At 39.9% G+C, this 27,703-nt stretch overlaps 1 protein-coding gene across 1 annotated transcript in view; it reads right to left on the bottom strand.

Moving 5' to 3' along the window:
- armc3 (armadillo repeat containing 3) overlaps window positions 1-27,703 on the bottom strand; it is a 184,186-nt gene that overhangs the window by 116,274 nt on the left and 40,209 nt on the right. Inside the window, exons 5-6 of the mRNA XM_060825711.1 lie at window positions 26,949-27,124; window positions 15,692-15,886 (exon numbers count right to left, since the gene is read on the bottom strand). Coding sequence (XP_060681694.1) covers window positions 15,692-15,886; window positions 26,949-27,124 — 371 coding nt within the window. The remainder of the gene's footprint in view (window positions 1-15,691; window positions 15,887-26,948; window positions 27,125-27,703) is intronic.

Genomic DNA, 27,703 nt, shown 5'->3' with positions numbered 1-27,703 from the left:
CTTGCTTCCACATGGTAGGGATTCTATGAAGACTTGCTTCCCCTATTGATTAAGAATCTATTAACCTCAGCCTTGAATATACATAAGGTCTCTTCCTCTACAACTCTCTGTGGCAAGGAATTCCAACCTATGAAAGTGAAGATCAAAAATTCACAGCACGAGTAAAGAAATTTCTCATCTCCTAAATTTCTCCTAAAACCCTTTATTCTAAGGCTATGATTCCTAGATTTCAAGCCAGAAAAAATAGAATGCAAGCATCTATCATCTCAAGACTTTAGGTTCCAATAAGGTAATCACGCAAATACCTGTGCTGTGAATTTAGGTGTAGAATATTTGATATTCCAGATAAGACAATCCCTTGATTCAAAGAATAAGTTTTCTGAACCATTATTGCAAACTCTTTATTGTAATATATTCTTCTTCAGGTAAAGAGATCAAAACTGTACACAACACTCAGTGGTTGTCTCATGAGGGTTAGGCTGCAGGTAAGGGTTAACACTAACCCTGATCGAATTACAAAAATACTAAAATCTGGGCAATTCTAGAAGATCAAAACCAACCCACCCATTGTTCTGTAGCTGTCTCTTTTAAAATTCTCATGTGTAATCAAACAGATCGAGGGAATTTTTGACCCTCTAAGTTCATCTATACTATCTATTTTCAAATCGTAATTCACACTGTCATAGAGTCATAGAGATGTACAATATGGAAACAGACCCTTTGGTCCAACTTGTCCATGCCGACCAGATATCTTAATATAATATAGTTCCATTTGCCAACATTTGGCCCATATCCCTCTAAACCCTTCCTACACATATACCCATCCAGATGTCTTTCAAATGTTGTAATTGTACCAGCCTTTACCACCGCATCTAGCAGCTCATATCACACTTGCACCACCCTCTGCATGAAAAAATTGTCCCTTAGGTCTCTTTTAAGTCTTTCTTTCCCCTCTCACGTTAAATCTATGCCCTCTAGTTTTGGATTCCCCTTTTCTATTCATCCTATCCATGCTACTTATGATTTTGTAAATCTCTATAATGGCACTCCTCAGCATGTGATGCTCCAAGAAAAATAACCCTAGTCTATTCAGCCTCTCCTTATAGCTGAAACCCTCCAACCCTGGCAACACCCTTGAAAATCTTTTCTGAAACCTTTCAAGTTTCACAACATCCTTCTTATAGCAGAGAGCCAAGAATTACAAGCAGTATTCCAAACGTGGCCTAATATCCTGTACAGCTGCAACATCACCTCCCAACACCTTTGCACAATGCACTGAGCAGTAAAGGCAACTATACTAAACACCATCTTCACTATCCTATCTATCTGCGACTCTACTTTCAATGAACTATGAACCTGCACTCCAAGGTCTCTTTATTCAGCAACAGTCCCCATGACCTTCCCATTAAGTGTATAAGTCCTGCCCAGATTTGCCTTATCAAAATGTAGCACCTCACATTTACCTAAATTAAACTCCATCTGCCACTCCTCGGCTCATTGGCCCATCTGATCAAGGTCCCGTTGTACTCTGAGGTAATCTTCTTCGCTGACCAATACACTACCTATTCTTGTTTCTTTAATGATCTCACTGAATTTTGGTTTTCTGAAGTTTTTTTACATTTTTGTGTTTACAATCATAAAAGCTGATAAAAAGTATTTGTTTAATGTCTCTATTTTCTCCATATTCAATAGACAATAGACAATAGGTGCAGGAGTAGGCCATTCAGCCCTTCGAGCCTGCACCACCATTCAATATGATCATGGCTGATCATTCCTATGACAATATTTCCTCTATCTCTAAAGGACCCATTTTCCTGTTGCTAATTTCTTCCTTTTTACATAGTTTTAGAAGTTCCCAGGATTCCTTTTTGTCTGTTACTAATTTACTTTTGCATTCTATTTTCTCTTTAATTTATCGGTTACCATTCGCAGAATTCTAAAATTCTTTGAGTCTCCAGTGTTACTATACGTCTGGCAACATTATAAGCCTCTTCTTGAAATCTCAAGCTAATTTAACTTCTCTTGTTAGCCACATTGAAACACTGTTCCCATTGAGTTTATTATCTTCAATCCTGGCAAGCTTACTTTCTCATTAAAAATAGCAAGCTAACCAAAACAATAAGGCTGGAAATACAGTGTTCCTACTGATATCTCCTGAAGGAAAGGGAACTTGAGGAAAGAACTACAGCATGGCATGAGCTGCTTGCTGGTTCCTTTCTTAAATCAAATGGCAGAGTGTGTTTAGGAGCTCCTCACTGAGAATTTCTGTGTGTCAGCCGGCTGGCAGCGGTGTATGAAGTGGATGTGATAAATGGAAGAAAAAGTGGACTGGAGAAAGCAAACCAGGAACTGGGCAAAAGGCCTGGGGGCAAATCTTGGGTCACCAGGGTTGGGAAGGTAAGCCATGGTGGATGGCAAAGGGAGCACTGGAGTCAAGGGGAGAGGAAATTGGGCACAAGGGGTCACAAAAGAAGAGTTGGGGAGTGGAGTCCCAGGTGTTTGGGAGGAGAGCTGGGAACTCTGGAGTCAGGGTGTGGGGGAGTTCCAGATCACAGCAGAGAGCTAGATCACAGGGGTGGGGACAGAGTGGGGAGCTATAGAGTCAGCAGGGGAGACAGGGACATTGCCACATTGCCATGGGCCAGTAATCCAGAGGCCCTGGCAATAGCTCTGGGACATGATTAAAATGTGCAAGCTTTTTGTGCCTCCTGCAGATAGTAGATAGTTTTCCTAGAAATGGGGTGGTGCTAGACTTAATCTGAGAGAATGAAACTGGTCAAGTGGTTGAAATGTCAAGGAATTTAGGATAGTTACAATAACCAAATAAGTTTCAAAGTTATTATGAAAAGAGATAAAGATAGTGCAAAAGTTGTGTCCAAATAGGGAGAAGGACAATTTCAATATTATTTGACAGAATTTGGCAAACATTAACTGTCTTATTGCTGTTTTTATTTTTAGATTAGATTCCCTACAGTGTGGAGACAGGCCCTTCAGCCCAGCAAGTCCACACCAACCCTCCGAAGAGGGTCAGCACGGTGGCACAGTGGTTAGCACTGCTGCCTCACAGCTCCAGAGACCCGGGTTCAATGCCCACCTCAGGCGACTGACTGTGTGGAGTTTGCACATTCTCCCCGTGGCTGCGTGGGTTTCCTCCGGGTGCTCCGGTTTCTTCCCACAGTCCAAAAATGTGCAGGTTAGGTGAATTGGCCATGCTGAATTGCCTGTACTGTTAGGTGAAGGGGTAAATGTAGGGGAATGGGTCTGGGTGGTTTGTGGGTCGGTGTGGACTTGTTGGGCCAAAGAGCCTGTTTCCACACTGTAACTAATCTAATCTAAACCCACCCAGGCCCATTCCTGTACCCTACCCTATATTTACCCCAACCAATGGGCAATTTAGTATGGCCAATTCAACTAACCTGCCCATCTTTTGGATTGTGGGAAGAAACCGGAGCACCTGGAGGAAACCTGCGCAGACACGGGGAGAATGTGCAAAGTCCATACAGACAGTCACCCACGGCTGGAATTGAACCCAGGTCCCTGGCGCTGTGAGGTAGCAGTGCTAACTACTGAGCACCGTGCAATGGATTTTATCCGAGTTTTGCTTTTAACTGGCATTTTTAATCTTAGTCAAGCCATTGCTGGAGTATTACTCATTCCAGGTCAGCCAGTACGGCCACAGAAGAAATATGAGATAGCTGGTGACCCTGCAGGTCTTCTACTTTAGGATAGTAATCATGGGGAAAACATTTCAAATATTCAGAATCAGAGTGGAGAAACAATTCAGTCAAATGAGTCAGCCCCTCCTAGACTGGGTCTTTTAACAACCAATACATTTTATAATTCAAATTTTAAAGAGTTTTTTAAGTTTAATTCAACTAAAGAGCATAGAAGCGAGGAATTGAATATTCCAACTGAACCAATGGTTGTAATTCCAACCGCATCCAATAAGGATAAACTAAATTTGATCATAAAATATCCAATTGATAATTTTAAATGTGCATCCTGTCCTATATAACACAACTGGACAATTCAGGAAACATATAAATAGATGTAAGGGGGATAAAATCAGTACGGGTTAGATGTAGCAAATGCGGTTGGGAAAGAAGCTACCATGCGGGGGCATGCCATTATTCTAAGTGTAAAGGGAAGAAAGAAATCTTAATAGATGAGATCTTCCAATGTGAAAAGTGCCCTCTCATATTTACTTACTGCCATAGGACTAGGGTAACATGAAAGACACAAGCATGCTGCTCTTAGGAATGCTAAAATAACTCAAAGTGTCAGTAAGAATAAAGATAGTCAAAATAACCAAAATAAGAATAAATGTAAACAGGGAGTCTGGTTTGGAACTGAAATAGCAATGTTGCAAGAGTTGTAAAAACAATATTCCGAAAGTAGGTATATAAATAAAATGATAGCAGGATAACAAAAAACTAAAACACCCAAATAAATTTCAGATAAAAGAAGAATCTTAGTGAAGCAAAATAATAGTAATAGGAATAGAGAAGGTAAGGAAGAGGAGGAAGAAATCGAGTTTGGGAAGGATAATAGAGATGAAGAAGGAGAAAGAGAAGAAACAGTAAGGGCAGAGAATGTGGGAGAGATGCAAAATAAATTAGAAAAGCTAGATCCATCTTGAGAGAATAAAAATGTAGGAAGCAATAAAAGCAAAAAAAAACTATAAACGATTTATTAGATTTAATTGAGCATAACATAATTAAAAATAAACGTAATTTAGCAAGAGAAAACAATAGAATAATGGATAAAATTGCAACAAAACTATTAAAGAAAAAGGACAATGGAAAAAAGAGGAATACGATAATTAGAGAGAGAAGGAATCAAACCTGGAAAGGGGACAGCTCTCAAAGTAATAATGCGAGGTAGAAATATGCAATAAAGAAAATTAAATTCAAGGAAGTACAAACATTTTTCAAACACAGAAGACAGTATTTAGCGAGAGTGTTGATGGGAGCCCCCATAAATAGTATTTGTCCACTAAAAAAGGAGAAACTTGAGGAGTTCTTCTGAAACAAATTATCAACACCGAATAAGAAATCAAATATTAAAAATTGCGCAAAATATAAAGGGATACCCATTTAAATAACTCCTTAGTCCAGCCAGTGACAGTAGAGGAAGTTGATCAGGCCCTTAGGGCGATAGACTCAAAAACTGCTGCTGGGCTGGACGGCATGGAGGTTAAAGACATAATAGCTATATACAATATATGGACAATAAAATACTTCCTAGAATATTTTCAATATGGTTGAAAACTGGTAATGTTCCCAAGTAAACGAAAGTCAGTTGCACAGTACTTATTTCTAAACTAATGATAAAGGGGAATTGAGATAAATCGATAATTGGAGACCAATAATGATAGGGCCTATCTTACTCAGGATCTTTACCAAGATCATGGTCAAAAAATTAAGTGAATTAATCAAACTAAATAAACAGCAGAAAGGATTTCCTACAGGAGTCTCTGGTTGTGATCAGAATATCAAAATTTTAAGTAACACCATAAGTGGATCGATAAAGAGAAAACAAGAATTGGCAATTGTATTTATTGATTTAGCCAAAGTCTTTGATTCGGTAGGACATAAACACATATTAAAAGTTTTTAATAGATTATCACTACCGACAGAATTTGTGAAACTAATAACACACTTACATCTTGATAATAGCACTACAGTAGAAGGTTTTAAATGTAAAACTAATAAAATTGGTATTTTAAAAGGCATAAAGCAGGGAAGAGGGTAGTAAGAGGGTCGTTTTAGATCCCAAGTGACAACTATCATTGAGTGTCATTGGCCTTTGTGGATAACACTGCGCTAGTAAGTCATACGTATGAAGGAATGGTGGTTAACCTGAAAATAGTGCAGAAGGTTTGCGAGAGTACAGGATTGGATGTAAATATTAAGAAAACAGAAGAGTTTCATTGTATTTATAAAAACAAATGTTTATTTATAACGATAGGAGGAATTGGACTCAATTATAATATAATACAGTATATAGAGTCTGGGAATATAGAAAAGTATCTTTCAGCGAAAATAGATCAATGGATTGGTATAGGCACTGCCAATTGGGGAGATGTATTAAAAAAATTGGACGGGGGTGTGGATTCAGATGGTGGCGACCCATTAGTTCTGATTCTGCTGAGCTCTGCCCAGGACCCAGGCAAAGTGGGGTACCTACCCTCCCCTCACTTTCTAAACTGTTAAAAATAGTTTTGTCCCTGCAGCTTCGGTCATTCTGCATCAAACTTTAGCAGTTTGATACATTTTGAAATTACCAATGGTAAAGGATCATGGAGTTCGCAACAGGGAGGGACCCCCCCCCACCTCCCCCCGCAGCAACAGAGACGGCCGCGGCCAACTCGGGGGACTTACCAGCAAAGGCAAGACTGAACTCGGAGATGGTTAAGCTGCAGGTGGGAGTCGATCTCTGTCATGCTGCAGAAGCATGATCGAGAGACAGCATGTTGGAGGGGCAGAGCAACAGGCCACGGCCTCCGAGACCGCTGCTGAATCTTCTGTGGGACAGGTCCGGGCTCTGGAGTGCCGAGTCTGGGCCTTGGAAGAACATATCAATGACCTTGAAAATTGAGGCCGTTGGAAAAATATTCGGTTGCTGGGCCTTCCGTAATGGGAGGAGGAAAGCCAGCTTGTTGATGTTTTGGAGCAATGGCTCCCACAGCTGTTGAAGCTGGAGTCTGAGCTGGGCCTGGGGCATGGCTCCAGCTGAGAGGTGCTATGGTGGGATTACTGGAAGGTAGGAGAGCCTCCTGTAGACAAGGGGGAAAGTCTCCTTTTAATTATGTCTTATGTTTTTTTTAGGAATAGTTCTTAGCTGTTTTGATTTAGTTGCTTTAAAGGTTGTTTTTATATGTGAATTGTTTATGGCCTTTACTCAATGCCTTTTGAGCGGGGTTCTTCCTCCTGGGGAGGTCTCGGACTTTCTTGAACGATCATGGCTAGTCATTTGTTTAAATGATGCACCTGGAAGGTCAAGGGGAGCCACTCACCAATTAAAAGGAAAAAGATATGATCAAGTCTTAAAAAAAGAAAGGGTTGATGTAGTCCTTCTACAAGAGACATGTCTACTTGATAAGGAGCATTCGAAGCTGCAGCAGGGAGGATTTTAGCTCAAAAAGTAGGGGAGTGGCCATTCTTACCCAGAAGAATCTTCCCTTCCAAATGCTAAGCCAGATAAAAGATGAGTCCAGATGGTATATATTACTTAAAGCGCTAATGTATGGAGAGGAATATGGGATTTTTAATGTTTATTGTCTCCCGGCATATTCTTTTACATTTGTAACAGATGTGTTCTCCAAGTTGATGGCTCTTGGGGTGCGTCACACAATTATAGGGGGAGATTTTAATTGTATTATCAATCCCGAGGTGGACAGGATGCCTAGGAGCTCTGTGGGCATATCTCTGTAATCTAGGCAGTTAGCTGATCTGAATAGGGAGTTGGGGCTGGTAGATGTGTGGAGGTGTCTTCACCCTGAGGGTAAAGATTTTACTTCTAATTCTAATCCACACAAGTGCCATACCAGAATCAATATGTTTTTGTCCCCTCAGCCTTTCTGAATTCAATATTGTTTGTAAAATAGTTAATATAACAATTTCTGAACATGTAGCAGTGTATATGGAGGTTAAGACTAGTGATGACGAGATGGGCTCCCGACACTGGTGTATGGAATCTTTCCTAACGAAGGATAGTAAGTTCATAGAATATTTCTCGCTGGAATTTAAAACTTGCTGGGATATCAATTCAGGCACGGCCAGTAACTTATTGGTGATGTGGGAGACTGTTAAGGCATATGCGCGTGGCTTGGTTATCTCATATTCAGCGACCCGAAAAAGACAAAAGGGAGAACAACAGGTCTGCTTAAGGCTCGCCTGAAGACAGCTGAGACAGCGTATGCCAATAGGCCCTCCATTACTAAACTATAGCGGATTACAGCATACCGCATTTACTCAAACAGCAAAGACGGAAATACTATTTGCGAAGCAGAGATTATTTAAATACGGCAATAAGCCGGGCAGGTATCTAGCATACCTTGCCAGAAAGAAAAAAGCTCCCTAATCCATTATGTCTATTAGAGAGGGTGCTGGTACCTTGACTTGTGATCCTAAAAAGATTAATGCAACCTTTAGAAAGTTCTATTTCGAATTGTCCAAGTTGGAGGGCTGTGAGGATAGAATGAAGAAGATGGAGACTTTTTTAAAAAAATCTGGCCCTCTCAGGCCTAACCTCGGAGCGGGTGTCACTTTTGAACGCCCCCCCAACAACCCAGGAAGTCCAGGAGGCAGTGAGGCAGCTCCACAGCAGTAAAGCGCCCGGAGAAGATGGATTCCGGGCTGAGTTCTATTAAGAATTTATAGACGAATTGGCTAGACCACTATAGATATATGTAATTATTCACACAGTCAGGGTAGCCTCCCGCCTTCTCTGAGAGAAGCAAATATCTCTCTCATTCTTAAGAAAAGCCCCAGATGACTGTACTTCGTACTGATCTATATCCTTATTGAATGTGGACTTTAAAATTCTCTCAAAAATGTTGTCATTAAGATTGGAGAGGGTTTTACCATTCGTTATAAAAGAGGATCGAATGGGGTTTATTAAGGGTCGCAGATCAACTAATAACATTAGAAGAGTGTTAAACATAGTATAAGTCTGCCAGCAGGGAGCGATACCGGAATTAGTCATCTCCCCAGATGCAGACAAGGCATTCGATCGGGTAGAATGGCCATATCTCTTTTATACTTTGGAACGGTTTGGTATTGAAGAGGTCTTTACTAAATGGGTTGCAGTATTATATAGTGACCCCAAAGCAGCAGTGATTACCAACGGCGTAAGATCGGATAGTTTTATTATTGGCAGAGTTTGTCGTCAAGAATGCCCTCTCTCACCACTACTATTTACACTAGTGATTGAGTCACTGGCGGAAGCTATCCAAACTGACCCTAATATAATGGCCCCGGAGGTAGGATCAGGTAAGGATAAAATCACTCTCCATGCGGACGACATCCTTCTTTTTTTAAACAATTCATTGACATCAGTGCCCTGCTTAATTCAAGTGGTTAACTTATTTGGTATGTTCTCAGGTTACAAATTTAATTTTATGAAATCAGAGGCCATGCTGCCAAGAGGTCTTACCAGCATATCCAATTTTCCGGAGGGATCCCGCTTCCCCTTCTGGTGGTCTCTGGGAGGCTTTCTTTATTGAGGCATTTTTATTACCCTGGTATTTGGTCAGCTATGTAAAGCTAATTTTACACGCTTATTAGAGAAAATAAGGCAGGACCTCCAACGCTGGGAAGATCTCCCAATATCCTGGCTATGAAGAATAGTTTTGGTCAAGATGAGTATTCTACCTCACTTATTATACCCTATAAGAATGCTCCCCTTGATGTTGCCAAGACAGACGCTGTGTAAGCTCTATGGTTGGCTCAGCTCCTTTATTTGGAGTCATAGATGGCCCCTTATTAAATTAGATAAGTTGTAGCTCCCACAAGTGAGGGGAGGTCTGGATTTTCCGGATTTCCCGAGGTACCAACTGAGTTCTCTGTTATCATATTTAGCTGATTGGGTCTCTTGTAACCCACAATCAATTCGGTTGGATATTGAGGCCTCCCAAGCAAAAGGTCCCCTCATCAATCTACTATTTATGGATAAGATGAGAGTTATTATGGATCATTGTAAAAATCCTATTGTATTAAATACAATCAAAGCTTGGAGGATGATGAGACAGAATGGGGGTAGTTTATAAAAAAATCTCCCCTTCTACCCCTATAGTGGGAATGTTGGGATTTCGGAGCTGAAAATGTGTTGCTGGTTTAAGCGCAGCAGGTCAGGCAGCATCCAAGGAGCAGGAAATTCGACGTTTCGGGCATAAGCTTTAACCAGCAACACATTTTCAGCTCTGATCTCCAGCATCTGCAGACCTTACCTTTTACTCGAATATGTTGGGATTTCAGCCAGGCCTGACTGATGCTGGATTTAAAACCTGGGAGTCAAGTGGTATCTCATGTTTGGGAGATCTGATCAATGGGGAGATTGTGATATCCTTCGAACTGTTGCGTCAGAAGTTCGGGTTGCCTAAGAAGGATCTTTTTCGATATTTTCAAGTACGAGACTTCATCCAAAAAAAGACCACGTTGATGACTAATCCTTATAAATCGGATATGGAAAGGAGAGAGGTTAGGCCAATGGATGTGCCTTCGGTCAGTACTCTCTATCACTTGCTACATAATAAGGTATTGAAGGACATGGAATGGTTATATAAAACCTGTAATCAAGAATTAGGGATGGAAATCTCCTTAGAGATGTGGGAGGATATCTGGGAAAGTGCCAGGAAGACCTCTATCTGTAATAGAACTCAGGCTATTCAATTCAAGATAGCTCATATGGCACCAGAGCGGCTCGCAAAGTTCAAGGCAGGAGCATCCCCAATGTACCCTAAATGTAAAGTAGAAGTTGGTATTCTCACTCATTGTTTGTGGACATGCCACAAGATTCGTAGATATTGGGACAGCGTAGCGAATGCCTTGGCAAAGATTTTGGGAACGGAGATTGGGTTGGACCCAGTGTCTCTTCTTTTGGGTTATCCAAATTTCCCTTCTCTAGATGCATATGGGAAGATACTATTCACTATCCTTTCCTTTTGTGCGAGGAAAAATATTTTAGTAAGTTGGGTACCTGAAAGTCACCCAGGACATTTGAATTAGCATAGGATAGTTATGGAATATATCCACCTGAACTTCCTTCTGAATATGGTGCACCAAAAACTGAATTATTGTATAGAACATGGCAGTCCTTTTTGAACTACACCGATGCAGATTTATCAGCCATACTATTTAGGGCCTTTGCTTAACCGTGAGGACGATGTTGGTTGGTTCGGGGGCCCCTGGGAGGAAGAATCCCAGATAAATACGGGTTTTGTTGTGACTTGATATAACTTTATTTTGAATGTGTATTTATTTATTTAATTTTTTGGGGTTATTGTTAGGAATATATGATACTGTGATCTTTTTTATATGTATAGAGTCTTCTTTTCCTATATTTTATTTTGTGTTTTTGTAGTTTGTAGAATAGATTAGCAACTAGTTTTTAAATTTTATATAGGTGCTGTTATTATATTGTAAAGTGGATAGACTATTTTATATTAATTTTGTAATTTTGTAAAAAAAATCTCAAAAATCTTTTTTTAGTAAAAATATTTATAAAAGAAAATTGGACAGGGAATCTTAATAGATCTCCATTAAACCCGGCACAGAAAGTAGAGCTGTTTAAAACATATTTTATCCCCAGATTATATTATTACCTAATGCTTTCTGAAGCTTCACAAACTTACCTTAACAGATTAGACACAATAATTAAGGGTTTTATTCAGGAGATTTTACACTTGTTACAGTTGATTACGGATGGCATTTTATATGCTCATAATATCAATGGCAGACTTGGACTAAATAAGTTAGCAATTTTAATTCCAATTACAACATGAGGCATTTGGGAGATCCTCTGATGAGATACTACAGGTCTCATTCGATTTAACGAATCCATAATATCAGAAAGACTTATGGAACTGAGTAAATTGAAGATTCTTAGCGACATCTGGAATCCTCGAATTAATACTTAGTCGGACGGATCTGGGATTACACAATTCTGTGTATTGTGAAGGGGCTATTAGTAGTAACTATGATAAATAGAGGGAATTAGAGATGCAGAAGTGGATGGCGTTGCTCAGGCAAGGGGTTGGCGTCCATTACTTAAAAAATTATCACCTAACAATTGGACTAGAACATTGTTATATATAAAGACATCAAAGGTCATAAACACAATTTTGTTAAGAACCAATTTATATCCCACAAGGTCAACTCTATCTTAGGGGAAGGCCATTAAGCAATAAAAATTATAGGCAATGTAATATAGCAATACAAATGATTTCTCATATTTCAGGATGGTGCCCCTCGATGAAGAACACGAGGATAAAGAGACACAACAAAACTGTGGAAGTGTTAACTCAATTTATAAAGAAAAACAGTCGGACAATCTTTATTGAACCATGCTTAAAAGATAGTGAAGGAAAGCTATGGATTCCTGATCTAATCTTGCGTAAGGATGATCCAGAGGTATTAGTGGGTGTCACCATACAGTTTGAGAATGAAAATGACTCTTTGGAACTAGCATGGGAGGAGGAGATATAGAAGTATCAACACTTAAAGAAAGAGATACTGGACCTAACTAAAGGCGCCATCGTATTCTTTTATGGCTTTATGAGAATAACGAATTGATGGAGACTTTAGCAATTAAATATTATAAGATATTTGCCCAAGAGACAATAAGTCTTACAACTTCTCTAACATTGGAATTACTTTGTATTTTTATTGACTCTTAATGGATTTCTTAAAGGTTCTCTAATATTTTAGTTATAAATTTTAATTGTTTTAGATATATTTTAATAAGTTTTAATTGTTTTAATAATTTTAATATTTTAAATTTAATTTAGTAATAAAGTTTAGAATTTTCAATCACAATTAAGATGGAGGGTAATTCGGTGATAAATAAATTTTTCACTAAACACAACAGATGATGAGATTAAGAGGTGACTGATCTGTTGGTTTTACAACCCTTGCTCAATCCTTGCTTGGTGAAAGCTAAACAAAAATAGGAACCGTCCTTTTAACATGTGGCAATGGTGAAGCTATATAGGGGTGTTCTTCTGTGTTGACAAGCGAAGATAATAAAACTGGAAACAGACACAACCCATTTGATAGATGGTGAGTGTTCAATATAGTCCAGTGAGAGTTCAGGGTCAGTAGGTTTTTCTAACAGTGAAGGGCAAGTGCAGCTAGTCCAGGAAACCCTTGATGTCAAGGGATATTGAGAGGTTGAAAAAGGAATAAAAGGCTCCTATGTTAGGCGCATAGCATTAAAACAGGGGAGGCCCTTCAGAAATACAGACAGTCAGATTGTTGGTTTGCTCACTGAGCTGGTGGTTTGTTTTCAGACGCTTTGTCATCATACCAGGTAACATCATCAGTGAGCCTCCAGTGAAGTGTTGGGTTTGTGTCACGCTTGTCTTGGTTTGTTGTGGTGTGTGATATCATTTCTGGTTCTGTTTTTGAGAGGTTGGTAAAGAGTTGGACTATTCAGGACCAAAAGGGCAATCTGAGAGTGGAGTCAAAGGACATGGGTGAGGTCGTAAATGAATATTTCTCATCATTATTCAAAGGATTCAAAGGACATTAAAGTTGGAGATTTAATTTGGAGTGGTGAAGTTCTAGGCCATGTTAAGATTTATAACGAGGAAGTATTGGATGTTTTAACAGGCATAACTGTGCATAAATTCGCCGAGCCTGATGAGATGTATCCCAGCCTTCTATGAAAGGCAAGGAAAGAGATTGCTGAGACCAAGTAGAGATAGTTAATGCTCCGCTGGCCATAGGTGAAGTGCCAGATGACTATTAGGATATCAAATGTGGTTCATTTGTTCAAGAAGGGCAGCGGGGATAGGCTGAGGTATGATTGGGGTTTACAATATAATGTGAGGCATAGATACGTTAGATCATGAGAATGTTTTCCCCATGGCAGACGTGTCTAACAAAAGAAGGCATAAACTGAATTTGAGGAATGGTTCTAAATGGTTTAGAAGGAATCTGAGAAAAAATGTTTTTGCCCAGATGGTGGGAGAAATATGGAATGCAGTGCCAGACAGGGCGATGGAGGCTGGTACTTTAACAACATTCAATAAACCTCTAGATGAGCACTTAAAATGCCAGAGCACGATAGACTATGGGAAAAGTGCAGTAAGTGAGATTACTATAGCATGGTGTTTGTTGGTTGGCACAGAAATGGTGAGCTGATGGGCATGTTTCTATGCTGTAGGACTCTATATAGTGGACAGAAATCATATATGCTTACCAGTCATGCAAGTTAACCAGCAAAACAGTAAGGATAGAGGACTATTAAGGATTTTGTTCTGAAGACCAACCAACCATGGTGAAATGTCAGGCAAGACCAGCCTAGAAGAAATCAAATGGTTTCCCTTAGGATTACGTTGGCTGACTCAAATTGACTTTGTTAAAACTAAAAGCTAATAAAAAGCAGTAAGATTGGTGACAATTATAACAAAATCTTTAGAGGTTTGCTCAATTTATTTGAAGCAGAAAAACTTTAAAGAACTTTTTCTTTTAAACAGATTAAATGGATTAATCCAAATACAGCAACCAGTAATACTTCTGGAGAAATGGTGTTGAATGCCTAACATAATTATTTTGTTCAATAAGTTGATCCATAATTTTATTTCTGTCTGTTTATTAACACTATTCAGAAGGTTAAGTTATTAAAAAAAAAGGCTGGATAGGCTGGGACATTTTTCACTGGAGCGTAGGGGGTTGAAAGGTGACCTTATGGACATTTACAAAATCATGAGAGGTATACATCGGGCTAATGGTAGGTGTCTTTTCACTAGGTTGAGGGATTTCAAGACAAGGAGGCATCTTTTTAAGATGAAAGGATAGAGATTTTAAAAAGGCATGGGGGCAATTTTTCTTTTGCACAGAGGGTGGTTCACGTGTGGAATGAACTTCTTGAGAAAGTGGTGGATATGCACGCAATTACAATGCTTAAAAGACATTTGGACAAGTACATGAACAGGTAAGGTTTGGAAGGATATGGACCATGAGTAGACAGCTAGGACTAGTTTAGTTTGGGATTATGTTTGGCATAGATTGATTGGACCGAAGATTCTGTTTCCGTGCTGTATGACTTGGTGACTCTATGATGTATAAGCAATAACAGACATTACAATTTCCCAGCAATATTCACGCTGAAGAAATACACTGGCAATTTCTGCGAGGGACCCTTTGATCTGCTCAATATTTCACCCAACAGCAAGAAATGGGTTGCAGTGATTTAATGCATCAGGGCTCTTTCCTCCTTGTGTGGGCAAATACCCTGTATTGATCGCACAAGATACAAATATTCTAAAATCATCTTTCACTGCTCTTAATATACACTATCTGTACAATTACTGATTGATACACATACAACAGAGTTCAGGATTTGATTTCATTGTTTTCAAAGAAAGAAAGTTAAGTTAGCATACTTAAAATACACCTAGCATTGCTAAATGACTTTCAAATGTGGTGTTAAAATAGCACTACTGTTTTCAACAGTGGCAAATATATCAAAATTAACATATTGCTTTATTTGAGTGGGAGAAAGACAATCTTTTGGAAAATAATTTTGAATCAATTGTAATTGTTAATTCTGTGTAAGACATACATAGGACATATAATCATTAATTGTATAGGACACATATATACTTAATATTGATACCACATAACAAAGGATATGGATTTCAAATGGCATTTAATATTGTATTAAAAACAGAAATTACTGGAGAAACTCAGCAACTCTGACAGTATCTCTGAAGAGAAAGAATGTTTTGGGTCTAGTGACCTTTCTTCAGAATATTGCAAATATTACTGTACTTTGTTCAATTTGGTATTACCTACTAAATGACTCGCTTTGAACAAGAAAGAACTGAGATTACCTTTTTTCCCCTCACTTACAACATCCACAGTTCTCTCAGTTTTACTCATTAATAAATCATGTGGTTAATACTTGGATCAAACGCTGAACACATTAATGAAAACACAATTTACTATATAGATTTAATTACCGGTGAATCAAGAACCTGCAGAAGGCTTTCATGACCTTCATTCTGAAACAGTGTCTTTCTGCTCCCTGCATCATTGGAGACGGTTATTAAGGTTTGCAGTGCCAATTGTTGAATGACAGGATATTCAGAGTTTAGTAGGTTCAACACAGGAAATATTCCATTCATTTTATTAAGGGCGACACGACACATATAATCCTAGAAAACGTATTGAAGATGAAAATTATCTCCATAACTTTATTATTGAACATAAGTTCTTTTTACAAATCTGTTAATTTACTTCTGTTAACTCTAATTATCTCTATTGTGTAATTCTTCATACCATGAGACCATAAGACTTGGAGCAAAAGAACGTCATTCATTTCATCATCTGCTCTGTCATTCAATGAGATCATGATTGATCTAATGGTCCTCAACTCCAATTTCCTGCCTTTCCTTCATATGCCTGGATTCTCTTACTAACTAAAAATCTGATCTTTTACATCCCCCTGTGGTAAACAATTTCACAGATTCACTACCTTCTAATCCTCTAGAGAAGAAATTCCCCTTCAGCTCTGTCTTCACTGGGTGATGCCTTACTCTGATATATTGTTCTGTGGTCCTAGATTCTCCCACAAGGGGAACCCTCTCTACATCTGTCTGGTCAGGCTCTTAAGATTTTATATGTATTAATAAGGTCACCTCTCATTCTTCTAAACTCCAACGAATACAGGCCTAATCTACTCAACCCCTCCTCATAAGAAAATCTCTGTATATTTAGGAATAACCGAGGTGAACCTTCTCTGGATGGCCTTCAATGCCATTACGTCTTTCCTTAGATAAGGAGATCAGAACTGTTCATGGTATTCTAGCTGTGGTTTGACTAGTGTTAAGAAGTTGAATGCATGTACTGTACTGTTAAGAGAAAGAGAATGCTGTTCTGAACTGAGAGATTATAAGCACTTGTGTATACGACTATATGGCAGTCCCAGAGTGTACTGGAAAATGAAAATATATAATTTTGGCTGTGAAATGAATACCTAAGTTTTGGTTGTTGTTTGGACAATGATTCGAATTTAGCCAATCATTTCAATTATACCCCAGGATACTAAAACCCAATTGTGTTTGAATTTATTGTTTTGCCATCGTCAAACCAATGAGACAATCTGGTGTTAGAAGCAATAAGAATGCAGACATTTTGAAAACTGGTCACAGAGCAACTGTTGTAGAGAGAGAAACTGCTGGAGAGCTAATTGCACATCTAACATCATGCTCTCAAAGAAATTAGAAAACATTCTCTATCAAAGGTAACTTTTCATATGAAACATGCTTGCAGTAAAAAGAAAGAACATAACCCAAAGAGATCAACAGTCAGAAGAGTGAAGACACAGAAGACGACAGAGATGGTATGGTTTTGACATTAAACTAATGTAATTTTAATAAGTGCCTTATTAGAACAGCATATTTTTCTAGAGTTGGAGTCAAATAATAAGCAGTTAAGAGAAAGGGGGCCTTAGATTCATGAATAGGTTTTGTTTAATGTTCATTTTTACAGTTAGAAAATAAATTGATGTTATTTTCTTTACACAGTGGAATTTAGGAGTTCTCTGTCACTCATATTTTAACAGATTATGAGGCGAGGTGAGCTTTTCTGGGTGTTTGGTTTAATTAACAGATGGGTTCGCCTCCATATCATAACAATAGTTTGAGCAAGACTTCCTTATTTTTATATTCCATTTCCTTTGAAATAATGTCCAACATTTCATTTCCCTACTACCCAGTAAACTTGTATGCCAGCTTTTTGTAAGTTATGCATGAGGATAAGTTACCAAATCCCACTATGCTGTCTTTTGCGATTGAAGTAAAATTCAGATATTCTATTCTTCCTGCCAATGTGGATAACCTCATATTGTGTAGGATTATATTCCATCTGCCAAGTTTTTGCTCACCCACTTAGCCTGTTTATATCCCTCTGAACACTCTGTCATTCTCACTACTGATTCCCATTCCTGATGAAGGGTTTATGCCCCAAACGTCGAATTTCCTATTCCTTGGATGCTGCCTGACCTGCTGTGCTTTAACCAGCAACACATGTTCAACTGTGATCTCCAGCATCTGCAGACCTCATTTTTTACCCATTCTCACTACTTGCCTTGCCATTTATTTTGGTGACATCCGCAAACTTGAGGATAGTGCATTCACTTCCCTTGTCCAAATCATTAACATATCTTGGAAATAATTATGGACCACCAGCGTTGTTCCCTGTGACACTCCACTAGTTAAAGTTGTCATCCTAAAATTGCTTTTACTAACTTTCTGTTTTCTATTAGCTAGCTAATCCTCTATCCATGCAGTGAGGGTTGATTAGCTCAGTTGTCTGGATAGCTGGTTTGCCATGCAGAGTAAAACCAATAATGTGTGTTCAAACTTGCACTGACTACAGGTTACATGAAGGTCCACCTTCTCAACCTTGCCTGAGGTCTGAGGGCCCTTAGGTTAAATTCACCACTGGTCATCACTCTCCCATGACAGAACCACCCAATGGTCGTCTGGGACCAAGATGACTTTGATTTTTTTAACTTTACCTATCCATGCTAATTTACTATTTTTGGACCATTCCTAGCTGTGGTTCCACTATATCTTGGTAGACATTTCCTTTAGTATGCAACCTTAGGGAGTCATCAGCCTTTAGTCTCGTTAGTTTCCTGAGTAACTTTTTTCTGGTGATAGTTGTTGCATTTATTTCCTACTCACAACATTTCTTCCACCTTTGAACCTGTTTCTTTCTTTTTATAAAAGATGTTTTGTATAATTTGTCCTTTCCTGTGCCACATTGAGTACCATTATCCACAAAGCTATCCTGCAATGTTGTCATATCCTTCCCACCTACTCCCTCCAATTAATTTAATACCCTCTCAACATGTTTAGTTATTTGATTCACGAGGACACTTGCCCCAGTATGGATCAAGTGAAGCGCATTCCACCAGAATTGCTTCCTTTTACCTCTTGCAGGTGACAGTGACCCATAAATTGAAATTCATTCCTCCCACATGAATCTTTATGCCACAAATTTAACTCCCTTAATTATTTCCCCTATGTCAGTTTGTTCATTGTCCCAGTGGTAATCTTGACATTATTATTTTGGAGATGGTGCATTTAAAATTAGCTCCTAACTGTTCAAATTCTTTCATCAGAACCTCTTTTATCATCTTATCAATGTTACTGAAATCAAAGCAGATATTGGCAACTCCCACTCCAAGTTCTTCTTCACCCTGAAGCAGATGTTATTGACCCTGACACTGGGCAGGCAACACAGCCTTCAAGACACATGCTCATAATTACACAAAAGAATATCAATCCTCCTAACTTTGCCATCCCTAATACTGCTATTATCTCACCAGACTTCAATAGCTCCCTGTATAATGGTGCAGTGGTCAGTCTGCTCATCCACCTTGCAGTTCCTGCTCTCAACCACACAGATTGCAAGAGCCACATTACAGTAGACAATTGCAAAGGCAGCATCTACTTGAAAACTAAGTCATCAGTCCCTTGAACCACCTCACTTGCAGTCATATGGTTCTGTCATTGGTCACAGACCAAGTCTGAATGACCTAATCCAAGGAGTGTGACAAGTTCCAAGACCAAAGTATCTGGGTAACTTATCTCCTCCCTGAGGTGGCTGCAAGTGTGCAGCTCAGATTTCAGTTCTCAGCTTGGATCCAAATTTACTTGAGCTGCAAACACTTGCCACAGAAAGGTTCACTCTGGATTAAATTGGTGTTCAGCAGCTCCCAGCTACAGCAACAGCACATTATCTGTCCTGCCATCTCCATAGTACTTTGTTTATTAAATAATCTCTTTTGTATCACTGTTCTGGACACTTGAAGACTCCCCTGCCATTTATGCTTCATTGTATTTTTAAAAAATTTATAAGCACACTTTTACCTTCCAAGTATTCAACATTCACACATTCTTCCTTATCCTTTCACACCACATTGATATTTCTGGAAAGGCCAGCATTTGTTGTTTCTAAACTGAGTGACTTTCTAGATCAATCCAGAGAGCAGTTAAGAGTCAAGCATGCTGCTTTAGGACTTGAGGCACATGAAGGCCAGATCAAATAATTTCTCTTCCTAAGAGACATTGATGAACCTGAAACAGAAACAGAAATTGCTGGTGAAACTCAGCAGTTCTGGCAGCATCTATGGGAAGAAAACAGTTAACATTTTGAGTCCAGTGATTTCTGATGAAGAGTCACTGAACTCAAAACGTTAACTCTGTTTTCTTCCCAGAGATGCTGCCAGTCCTGAGTTTACCAGCAATTACTGTTTTTGGTTCAGATATCCAGTATTTGCAATTCTTTGTTTTATTTTGATGAACATGATGAGTTTTTACAACAACTTCATAGCGTAGAAAACTCTCCTAATGGACTGGTGTGAGGTCAGAAGTCACACGATACCAGGTTATAGTCCAACAGGTTTATTTAAAATCACAAGCTGCTCCTTCATCAGAAGAAGTGAAAAGAAGCTCATAGGCACCCCAGACCAACACCAACAGCTCCACACCATGGACTGGTGTGAGTAATGGCATGAAAGTTGGGATTTTCATCTCAAGCTTGAACCAGTGACTTCAGAACCTCACCATTGAGCAGTGACTATCTTATTTCCATATGTTTGCAAATCTTTAAACAGCCAACTTGCCTTGTTTATAATCACTTCCAAATCATCTTTTCCTCCACCAAAAAAATTAGATAAGTCCCTGAAAAGTAAGTCAGAGTGGGGACCTGGCAACTGGAGCTTGCTGATTGCTTGTTCCGGTCAACAGTTTGTTTACCCTTATGTCCCTGAATGTTCCATGGCTAACAACCTCCTTCACCCTTTGTCCATGAAAGGTGGCACTGGCAAACTGCATTTGCATGTGGGATACACAAACTTGAGTTTAGAAACGTCAAAGGTATACTTCATTGAAACTACATTTCTATCTTCCAACTATTCAACATTCAACATTTTTCTTTATCTTTTCACGCCACATGGATATTTCTGGAAAGGCCAGTATTTGTTATCCTTAAGATTAGAGTAGTGCTGGAAAAGCACAGCAGGTCAGGGAGCATCCGAGGAGTAGGAAATTTGACGTTTCAGGCAAAAGCCCTTCATCAGGAATGAGGCTGGGAGCCTTGGGAGTGGAGAGATAAATGGGAAGGAGGGTTGGGCTATGGGAAAGGGAGCAGAGAGTGCAATAGGTGGATGGAGGTGGAGCGGATAGGTAGGAAAGAAGACTGACAGGTGGGACAGATCAGGAGGATGGTGCTGAGTCAGAAGGTTGGAACTGGGGTAAGGTGGGGTGGGGGGAATTAGGAAACTGATGAAGTCCACATTGATGCCATGGGGTTGAAGGGTTCCAAGACGGAAGATGAGGCGTTCTTCCTCCAGGCATCGGGTGGTAAGAGAGTGGCGATGGAGGAGGCCCAGGACCTGCATGCCCTCGGCAGAGTGGGAGGGGGAGTTGAAATGTTCGGCCACGGGTTGATTGCTGCGGGTGTCCAGAGATGTACTCTGAAGCGCTCAATGAGTTCGCATCCTGTCTCCCCAATTTAGAGGAGACTGCATTGGGAGCAACGGATGCAGTAAATGAAATGCGTGGAAGTGCAGGTGAAGCTTTAATGGATGTGGAAGGCTCCTTTGGGGCCTTGGATGGAGGTGAGGGGGGTAGTGTGGGCGCAGACTTTGCAATTCCTGCGGTGGCAGGGGAAGGTGCCAGGAGGGGACGGTGGGCTAGTAGGGGGCATGGACCTGACCAGGCAGTCACTGAGGGAGACATCTTTACAGAAAGTGGATAGCGGTGAGGAGGGAAATATATCTCTGGTGGTGGGGTCCGTTTGTAGGTGGTGGAAACATTGGCAGATTTCCTGCACTTCCAGACATGTCATTTACTGTATCTGTTGCTTCTGATGTGGTCTCCTCTACATTGGGGAGACTGCCCGCCTACTCGCACATCTCCAGGACTCCTGCACCAATCAAGTTCACCACTCTGTGGCTGAACATTTCAACTCTGCCTCCCATTCTGCTGAGGACATACAGGTCCTGGGCCTCTTCCATCGCCACTCCCTCACCACTCATTGCCTGGAGGAAGAACACCTCATCTTCCGCCTTGGAACCCTTCAACCCCATGGCATCAATGTGGACTTCATCAGCTTCCTCATTTCCCCTCCCCCCCAACTTACCCCAGTTCCAACCTTCCAGCTCAGTACCATCCTCATGACCTGTCCCACTTGTCAAGCTTCCTTCCCATCTATCCACTCCACCCCCTCTCTGACCTGACACCTTTACCACACCTCCATCCACCTATTGCACTCTCAGCCACCTTCCCCCCAGCTCCACCCACCTCCCATTTATCTCTCCACCACCGAGGCTCCCAGACTCATTTCTGATGAAGGGCTTTTGCCCAAAATGTCAATTTTCCTGCTCCTCGGATGCCCCCTGACCTGCTGTGCTTTTCCAGCACTACTCTAGCCCAATTCACAATGTAGCTGAGGCTGATGGAGTTCCAGAGTGTATTATGTTAAAGCAGAGTTCTGTGAGAAAGTGGAGACACCCTCACAGTCACGCAGATGAAGAATGGAAAGTGTTCTAATTATGGCATTAGAACATTAGGAAATATTACCAGTAGTACAAGAAATTCTTATGGCAGAACAAAAATAATACAGAAGACACATGCATCTATATTACAGACATTTAACATGTCCAAGACTCTGTGTAAATTGTGTCATACATATCAAATTGTTGGAAAACCTCAATATCTAATAAGCCAGAATCTTTGATACCCAGATCACTTTTTGAAGAACCATTTATTTGGGCTACAGTAGGTTCTGTAGGATCAATACCAAGAACAAAAACAGTACATTAGTTTATCTTTAATGTTATGGATATGATAACACAATTTCCAGTTGCCATTCTTTTAAGAACCATTACAGCTGAGGCAGTGATGGACAAGTTACCTCAATTTTTTTTCACTCTATGGACTACCAATTGTGATACAATATGATTGGGATGTGACACTCATCTTAAGTTTTTCAGATTGAACAACTGAAGCCAATTGTGCATCATTTGAAAATATGGGGAGCTTTGGACAGGTACCGTCAGACTTTCAAATCATGATTAAGGCATATTGTCATGAATACTCACAGGATTGAGTTAAAGGATTAGATTTCATATTACTTACTACCAGAGAGTCCTCAAATGAATCTACTGGCTTTAGTCTGTTGGACTGTGTGGCCACATTTCTAGAGAGACTCACAGATGCACGGAGTATTGAGGATTTGAGAAATGAAAATGAAATAAAGGGCATATACATTCTACAACTTGAACATTTCAAGCGAGAGATGAAGTATTGGTATCACTGGATCTGAAAGTAAAATTCAGTAGTCCATACAAGGCAATTAAGATTAGAAAGAAGTCACTTATCTGACATATACTCCAGATCACAGGAAGAAGAATAGGTTATTTTACATAAACATTTTGAGCCCAAATCATTGCTGGGAAGAGAATAAGGAGGTAAGAGTAGTGGAAGCTAACAGAGACAATAAGAGTGAGGTGGAAGGAGAGATAGGCAGTTTTTAAAGTGACCCTCCTACAATTTGATAAGCTAACACAGATATACTGGACAGATTAGACACTGTGTTCCAATATTTGGAAGGAAGGCAATGGCAGGAATTTCCAGAGCCCAGAGATAAGAGCACGTTGACTAAATATGCCCTCCCATTTTCTAGTCACTGACAATCCCATGGCCTTTACCACAATGTGACTCGCTTCTATCAAAATGAATAGGTTTGATCCACTTTGCTATAAAGACAAAGATCAAGAGCAAACTCAAAAAAAATTAAACATGTTCTGTTAGCAATGACAAAAAAGGTGACTGATCACTCCCTAATGCCTATAGTTGCTAGTTTATCATGTGACTTTGGAGGACAAGCTCTGGGCCTAAGCTTTGCACTAGTCTGGGCTAGCCGGTTGTACAGCCCCAGCAAGGACTGTGACAGAGGAGCAGGATGCAGATGTACAGATGGATTCTGTGTCGCCAGTGGTAGCCTGTTGTCTTATATTATGTAAGCATTGTTGCAATAACTAGTACTGTTAATAATTGCCTTGAGAGGTGTTTGCAGAATTTTATACTAAAAAGCTGATAGCTGTTATATCTGGTGCAAGTTATTAATTCGTATAGTATCGTGCCCCTGCCTTTTTATCAGTCTTGTAACTTTCTTTTCATGTAATGATCCCATTACTTTGAATGTCACAAGTGAAACAGCCTTCTCAGCACATTAAGGCAATGCATTTCTGCAACCACTTGCTGCTTAAAAAGGTTTTCTCCTCATTTTGCTATTCCTTCTTTTGCCAATCTCTATCCTTTCATCAATAGAAACAGTCACTGCCTGTCCACCATTGTTTCCTATGTGGGAAGGGAAACTCTGAATTTGTGAGAAACTTGCAATTTGCACCATAAGCTCAGCAGGAAAATTACAAAAAAAACTCCTTTGCACTGGACATTAGCCTTCACAGTAAAACCTACTGTGCTGCAACCAACCTAGCGTTGAGCAACTTGAGGGTCTAAAGGTAGATTAGTCCCCTAATCCTGATGGATTGCACCCAGAGTGCTGAAAGTTACAGTAGATGTGTTCGTGGTAATTAACCAAAATTCACTGGACTTCAGGCAGGTCCCAGTGGACTGGAAGACAGCGAATGTCATGCCGCTGTTTTAAAAAACGTGGAGGCAAAAGGGATGTAACTATAGGTCAGTTAGCTTAACATCTGTATTCAGGAAACCGTTGGAGGCATACCATGATCAAAGAAGAAATAGTGAGACATCTGGATGGAAAGGATTCCATCAGGCAGACGCAGCATGGATTCAGGAAGGAATGGTCATGTTTGACAAACTTACTGGAGTTCTTTGAGGATGTAACAAGTGTGGTGGATGGGGGGGATGTGCATACTTGGATTTCCAGAAGGCATTAGATAAGGTGCTGCATAAAAGACTCATCCATAAGATAAGATTGCATGGAGTTGCAGGGAATTCACGAGCATGAATAGAGGACCGGTTAACCATTAGAAAGCAAAGAGTTGGGGAAAATGGGTGCTTCTCTGGTTGGAAATCAATGGTGAGCGGGGTGCTGCAGGGGTCAGTATTGGGCCTGCAATTGCTCATAACGTATATAAATGATTTGGATGAGGAGACCGAGTGTAACGTATCCAGGTTTGCTGAATGGAAAAGCAACTGTGCATAGGATGTGGAGGGTCTGCAGAGAGATTTCGATAGGTTAAGGGAGGTGGCAAGGATCTGGCACATGGAGTACAATGTTGGCAAATGTGAAATTATCCTCTTTGGAAATAAAAGTAAGTCAGAGTATTATTTAAATGGTGAAAGATTGCAGCATGCTGTTGTGCAAAGGGACTTGGGAGTGCTCACACATGAATTGCAAAAAATTGATTTACAGGTACAAGATGTAATAAGGAAGACAAGTGGAATATTGGGTTTCATTGTTAAAGAGATTGAACTTAAGAGCAGAGAAGCTCTGTTACAATTGTACAAGGTGTTGGTGAGGCTGCACCTAGAGTAGTGTGCGCCGTTCAGGTCTCCTTACTTGAGGAAGGATGTACTGGCTTTGGAGGCGGTTCACCAGATTGACTCTGGAGATGAGGGGGTTACCCGATGAGGAGAGGTTGAGCTGCCTGGACTGTACTCACTAGAATTTAGAAGAATGAGGGGAGGATCTTATAGAAACATGTAAAATAAATACAGGAAAGCTGTTTCCACTGGTGGATGAGACTAGGACTAGGGGACATGGCCTCAAGATTATGGGAAGTAGATTTAGCGATGAGGAGGAATTGCTTTTCCCAGGGAGTAGTGAATCTATTGAATTCTCTACCCAAAGAAACAGTAGAGGCAGCTTTATTAAATATATTCAAGATACAGTTGGATGGATTTTTGCATGGTAGAGGAATTAAGGGTTATGGGTGTAATGCAGGTAGGAGCTGAGACAATGGAAAGATCAGCCATGATCTTAATGAATAGCAGAGCAGGCTTGACATGGCAATGGCCTATTCCTGCTCCTATTACTATGAAACTATGTGATGCGGAAAACAGGAAAAAGGACAGACCATTCAGCCTTTAGAGCATGCTCTGCCATTCAATATGTTCACAGCTGACATCTAACTCGGTATCCTGTTCCTGCCTTCTCCCCATTCCGTTTGATCACTCTAGACTCAAGATCCACACCTAACTCCTTCTTGAAAACATTCAATATTTTGGCCTCAATTACTTTCTGTGGCAGAGAATTTCACAGGCTCACCACTCTCTGGGTGAAGACATTTTTCTTCATCTCAGTCCGAAATGACCACCCTGTATCCTTAAACTGTGACTGCTGGTTCTGTATTCCCCATTCATCAGAAACATCCTTCCTGCATTTACCTTGTTAGAATGTTATAGATTTCTATGAGAACCCCGCTCCTGATTCTTCTAAACTCGAGTGAATATGTTCTTAACCGGTCCAATTTCACATCATACCTCAGTCCTTCCAACCACAACTATCCCACCGCACAACAGTTTGCCTCCTATGCCACTGGTGAAAGCAGGAAAAGGTCAAATAGGTTAGTTAAATAGGTTAGTTAAATAGCTCAATTGGGCTTTAGGGGTGGGAGAGAGGTTTTTCTATCTGCCCTATAACTGGTAAAACACAGAACCGAGGTTGCTAGAAATCAGAAACAAAAACAGAAATTGTTGGGAAAACTCAGCAAGTCTGGCAGCACCTGTGGAGAGAAAGCAGAGTTGATGTCATCAGACTAGTGACCCTTCTTCAGAACATCATTCTTCATTAACTCTGCTTTCTCTCCACAGATACTGTCAGCCCTGCAGAGCTTTCCCAGCAATTTCAATTATTGTCAATGCCATACTTTTTTGTTTCATGGCCCCACTTTCCCTATCTCCTAGGCCAGTCCCAGAGGACTGTAAACTGAATAAATATGGATTGGCTTGGTTTAGAATTTGATTTGAAATCAAGGCTATGGAATAAAGCAGGAAGGTAAATTTGATAAATAGATCAATCATGATCTCATTGAATGGTAAAGTAGAATTGATGGCTGAATGCTCTATTTCTGCTCCAATGTTTTAAGAAAAATATCATAATAGCAATCTCCATGAATTCTAAACTTTTCAAACGGTTTCACATCTTGGTTATATTTGTTGAATTAATACAACACTAAGTCAACCATAATTGAAGAAAAATAATTCTTACCTTAACTAAATTTGAAATACACTCAATGGAATTCTTTTGAACATCAGGGTCAGGGCTTGAAAGAAGTTGAATAAGTGGTCCCAGCCCACCTTTCTCATAAATTTCCACTTTACTAGTGAAATCAATAGACATAGAAGATAGACACAGTGTAGCAAGTTCATGGACAACAACATCATCTGCAGTGAAGGCATAAGAAAACAATAAACAAAAATAAACCAATAAAATCTCTCTTTTTTTTCTCTGTTACAGTTCAATATGTCACAATCACACACCTATTTTTCTATTAATCTGCTCAGAGAGATGCGACTGCACACCCCTGGAGCAGATGGGGCTTGAACCTGAGCCTCCCAGTTCAGAAGCAGGGACATGTGCCATGAGTGCACACGACTCACATACAACAAAAATTCAAAGATTGGAATAAAATGGATCCTATTCCTTCTTAATGGGTTCTTCTGACCTGGAATCAAAAATTAACAGGTAGGTTTAATTGCCCTTTAGCTGAGCTCAAGTGTTTAATAGAACTGTAATTATTTTCTTTTGCTCCTTAAGTGACTTCATCAGAGGTGTGAGTACAAAAGAAGTCTAAACCTAACCACAAAACATCAGACTGATCCATATTTCATACTACACATTAGGAAGGCCACAAATCAAGTTTTACTGCTTGGCCTATAGGCTTTTGCAATATCAAACCAAGAACTTCACCAAGCATGTAGTTTATCTCTATGCAAAACAGAGTCTTGTCAAATGCCAAATTA

Source organism: Hemiscyllium ocellatum, chromosome 5 (genome assembly GCF_020745735.1).
Source record: "Hemiscyllium ocellatum isolate sHemOce1 chromosome 5, sHemOce1.pat.X.cur, whole genome shotgun sequence".
Lineage (NCBI taxonomy): Eukaryota > Metazoa > Chordata > Chondrichthyes > Orectolobiformes > Hemiscylliidae > Hemiscyllium > Hemiscyllium ocellatum.
The sequence above is the reverse complement of the archived record's forward strand: the minus strand, read 5'-3'. Positions and strand labels throughout refer to the sequence as shown.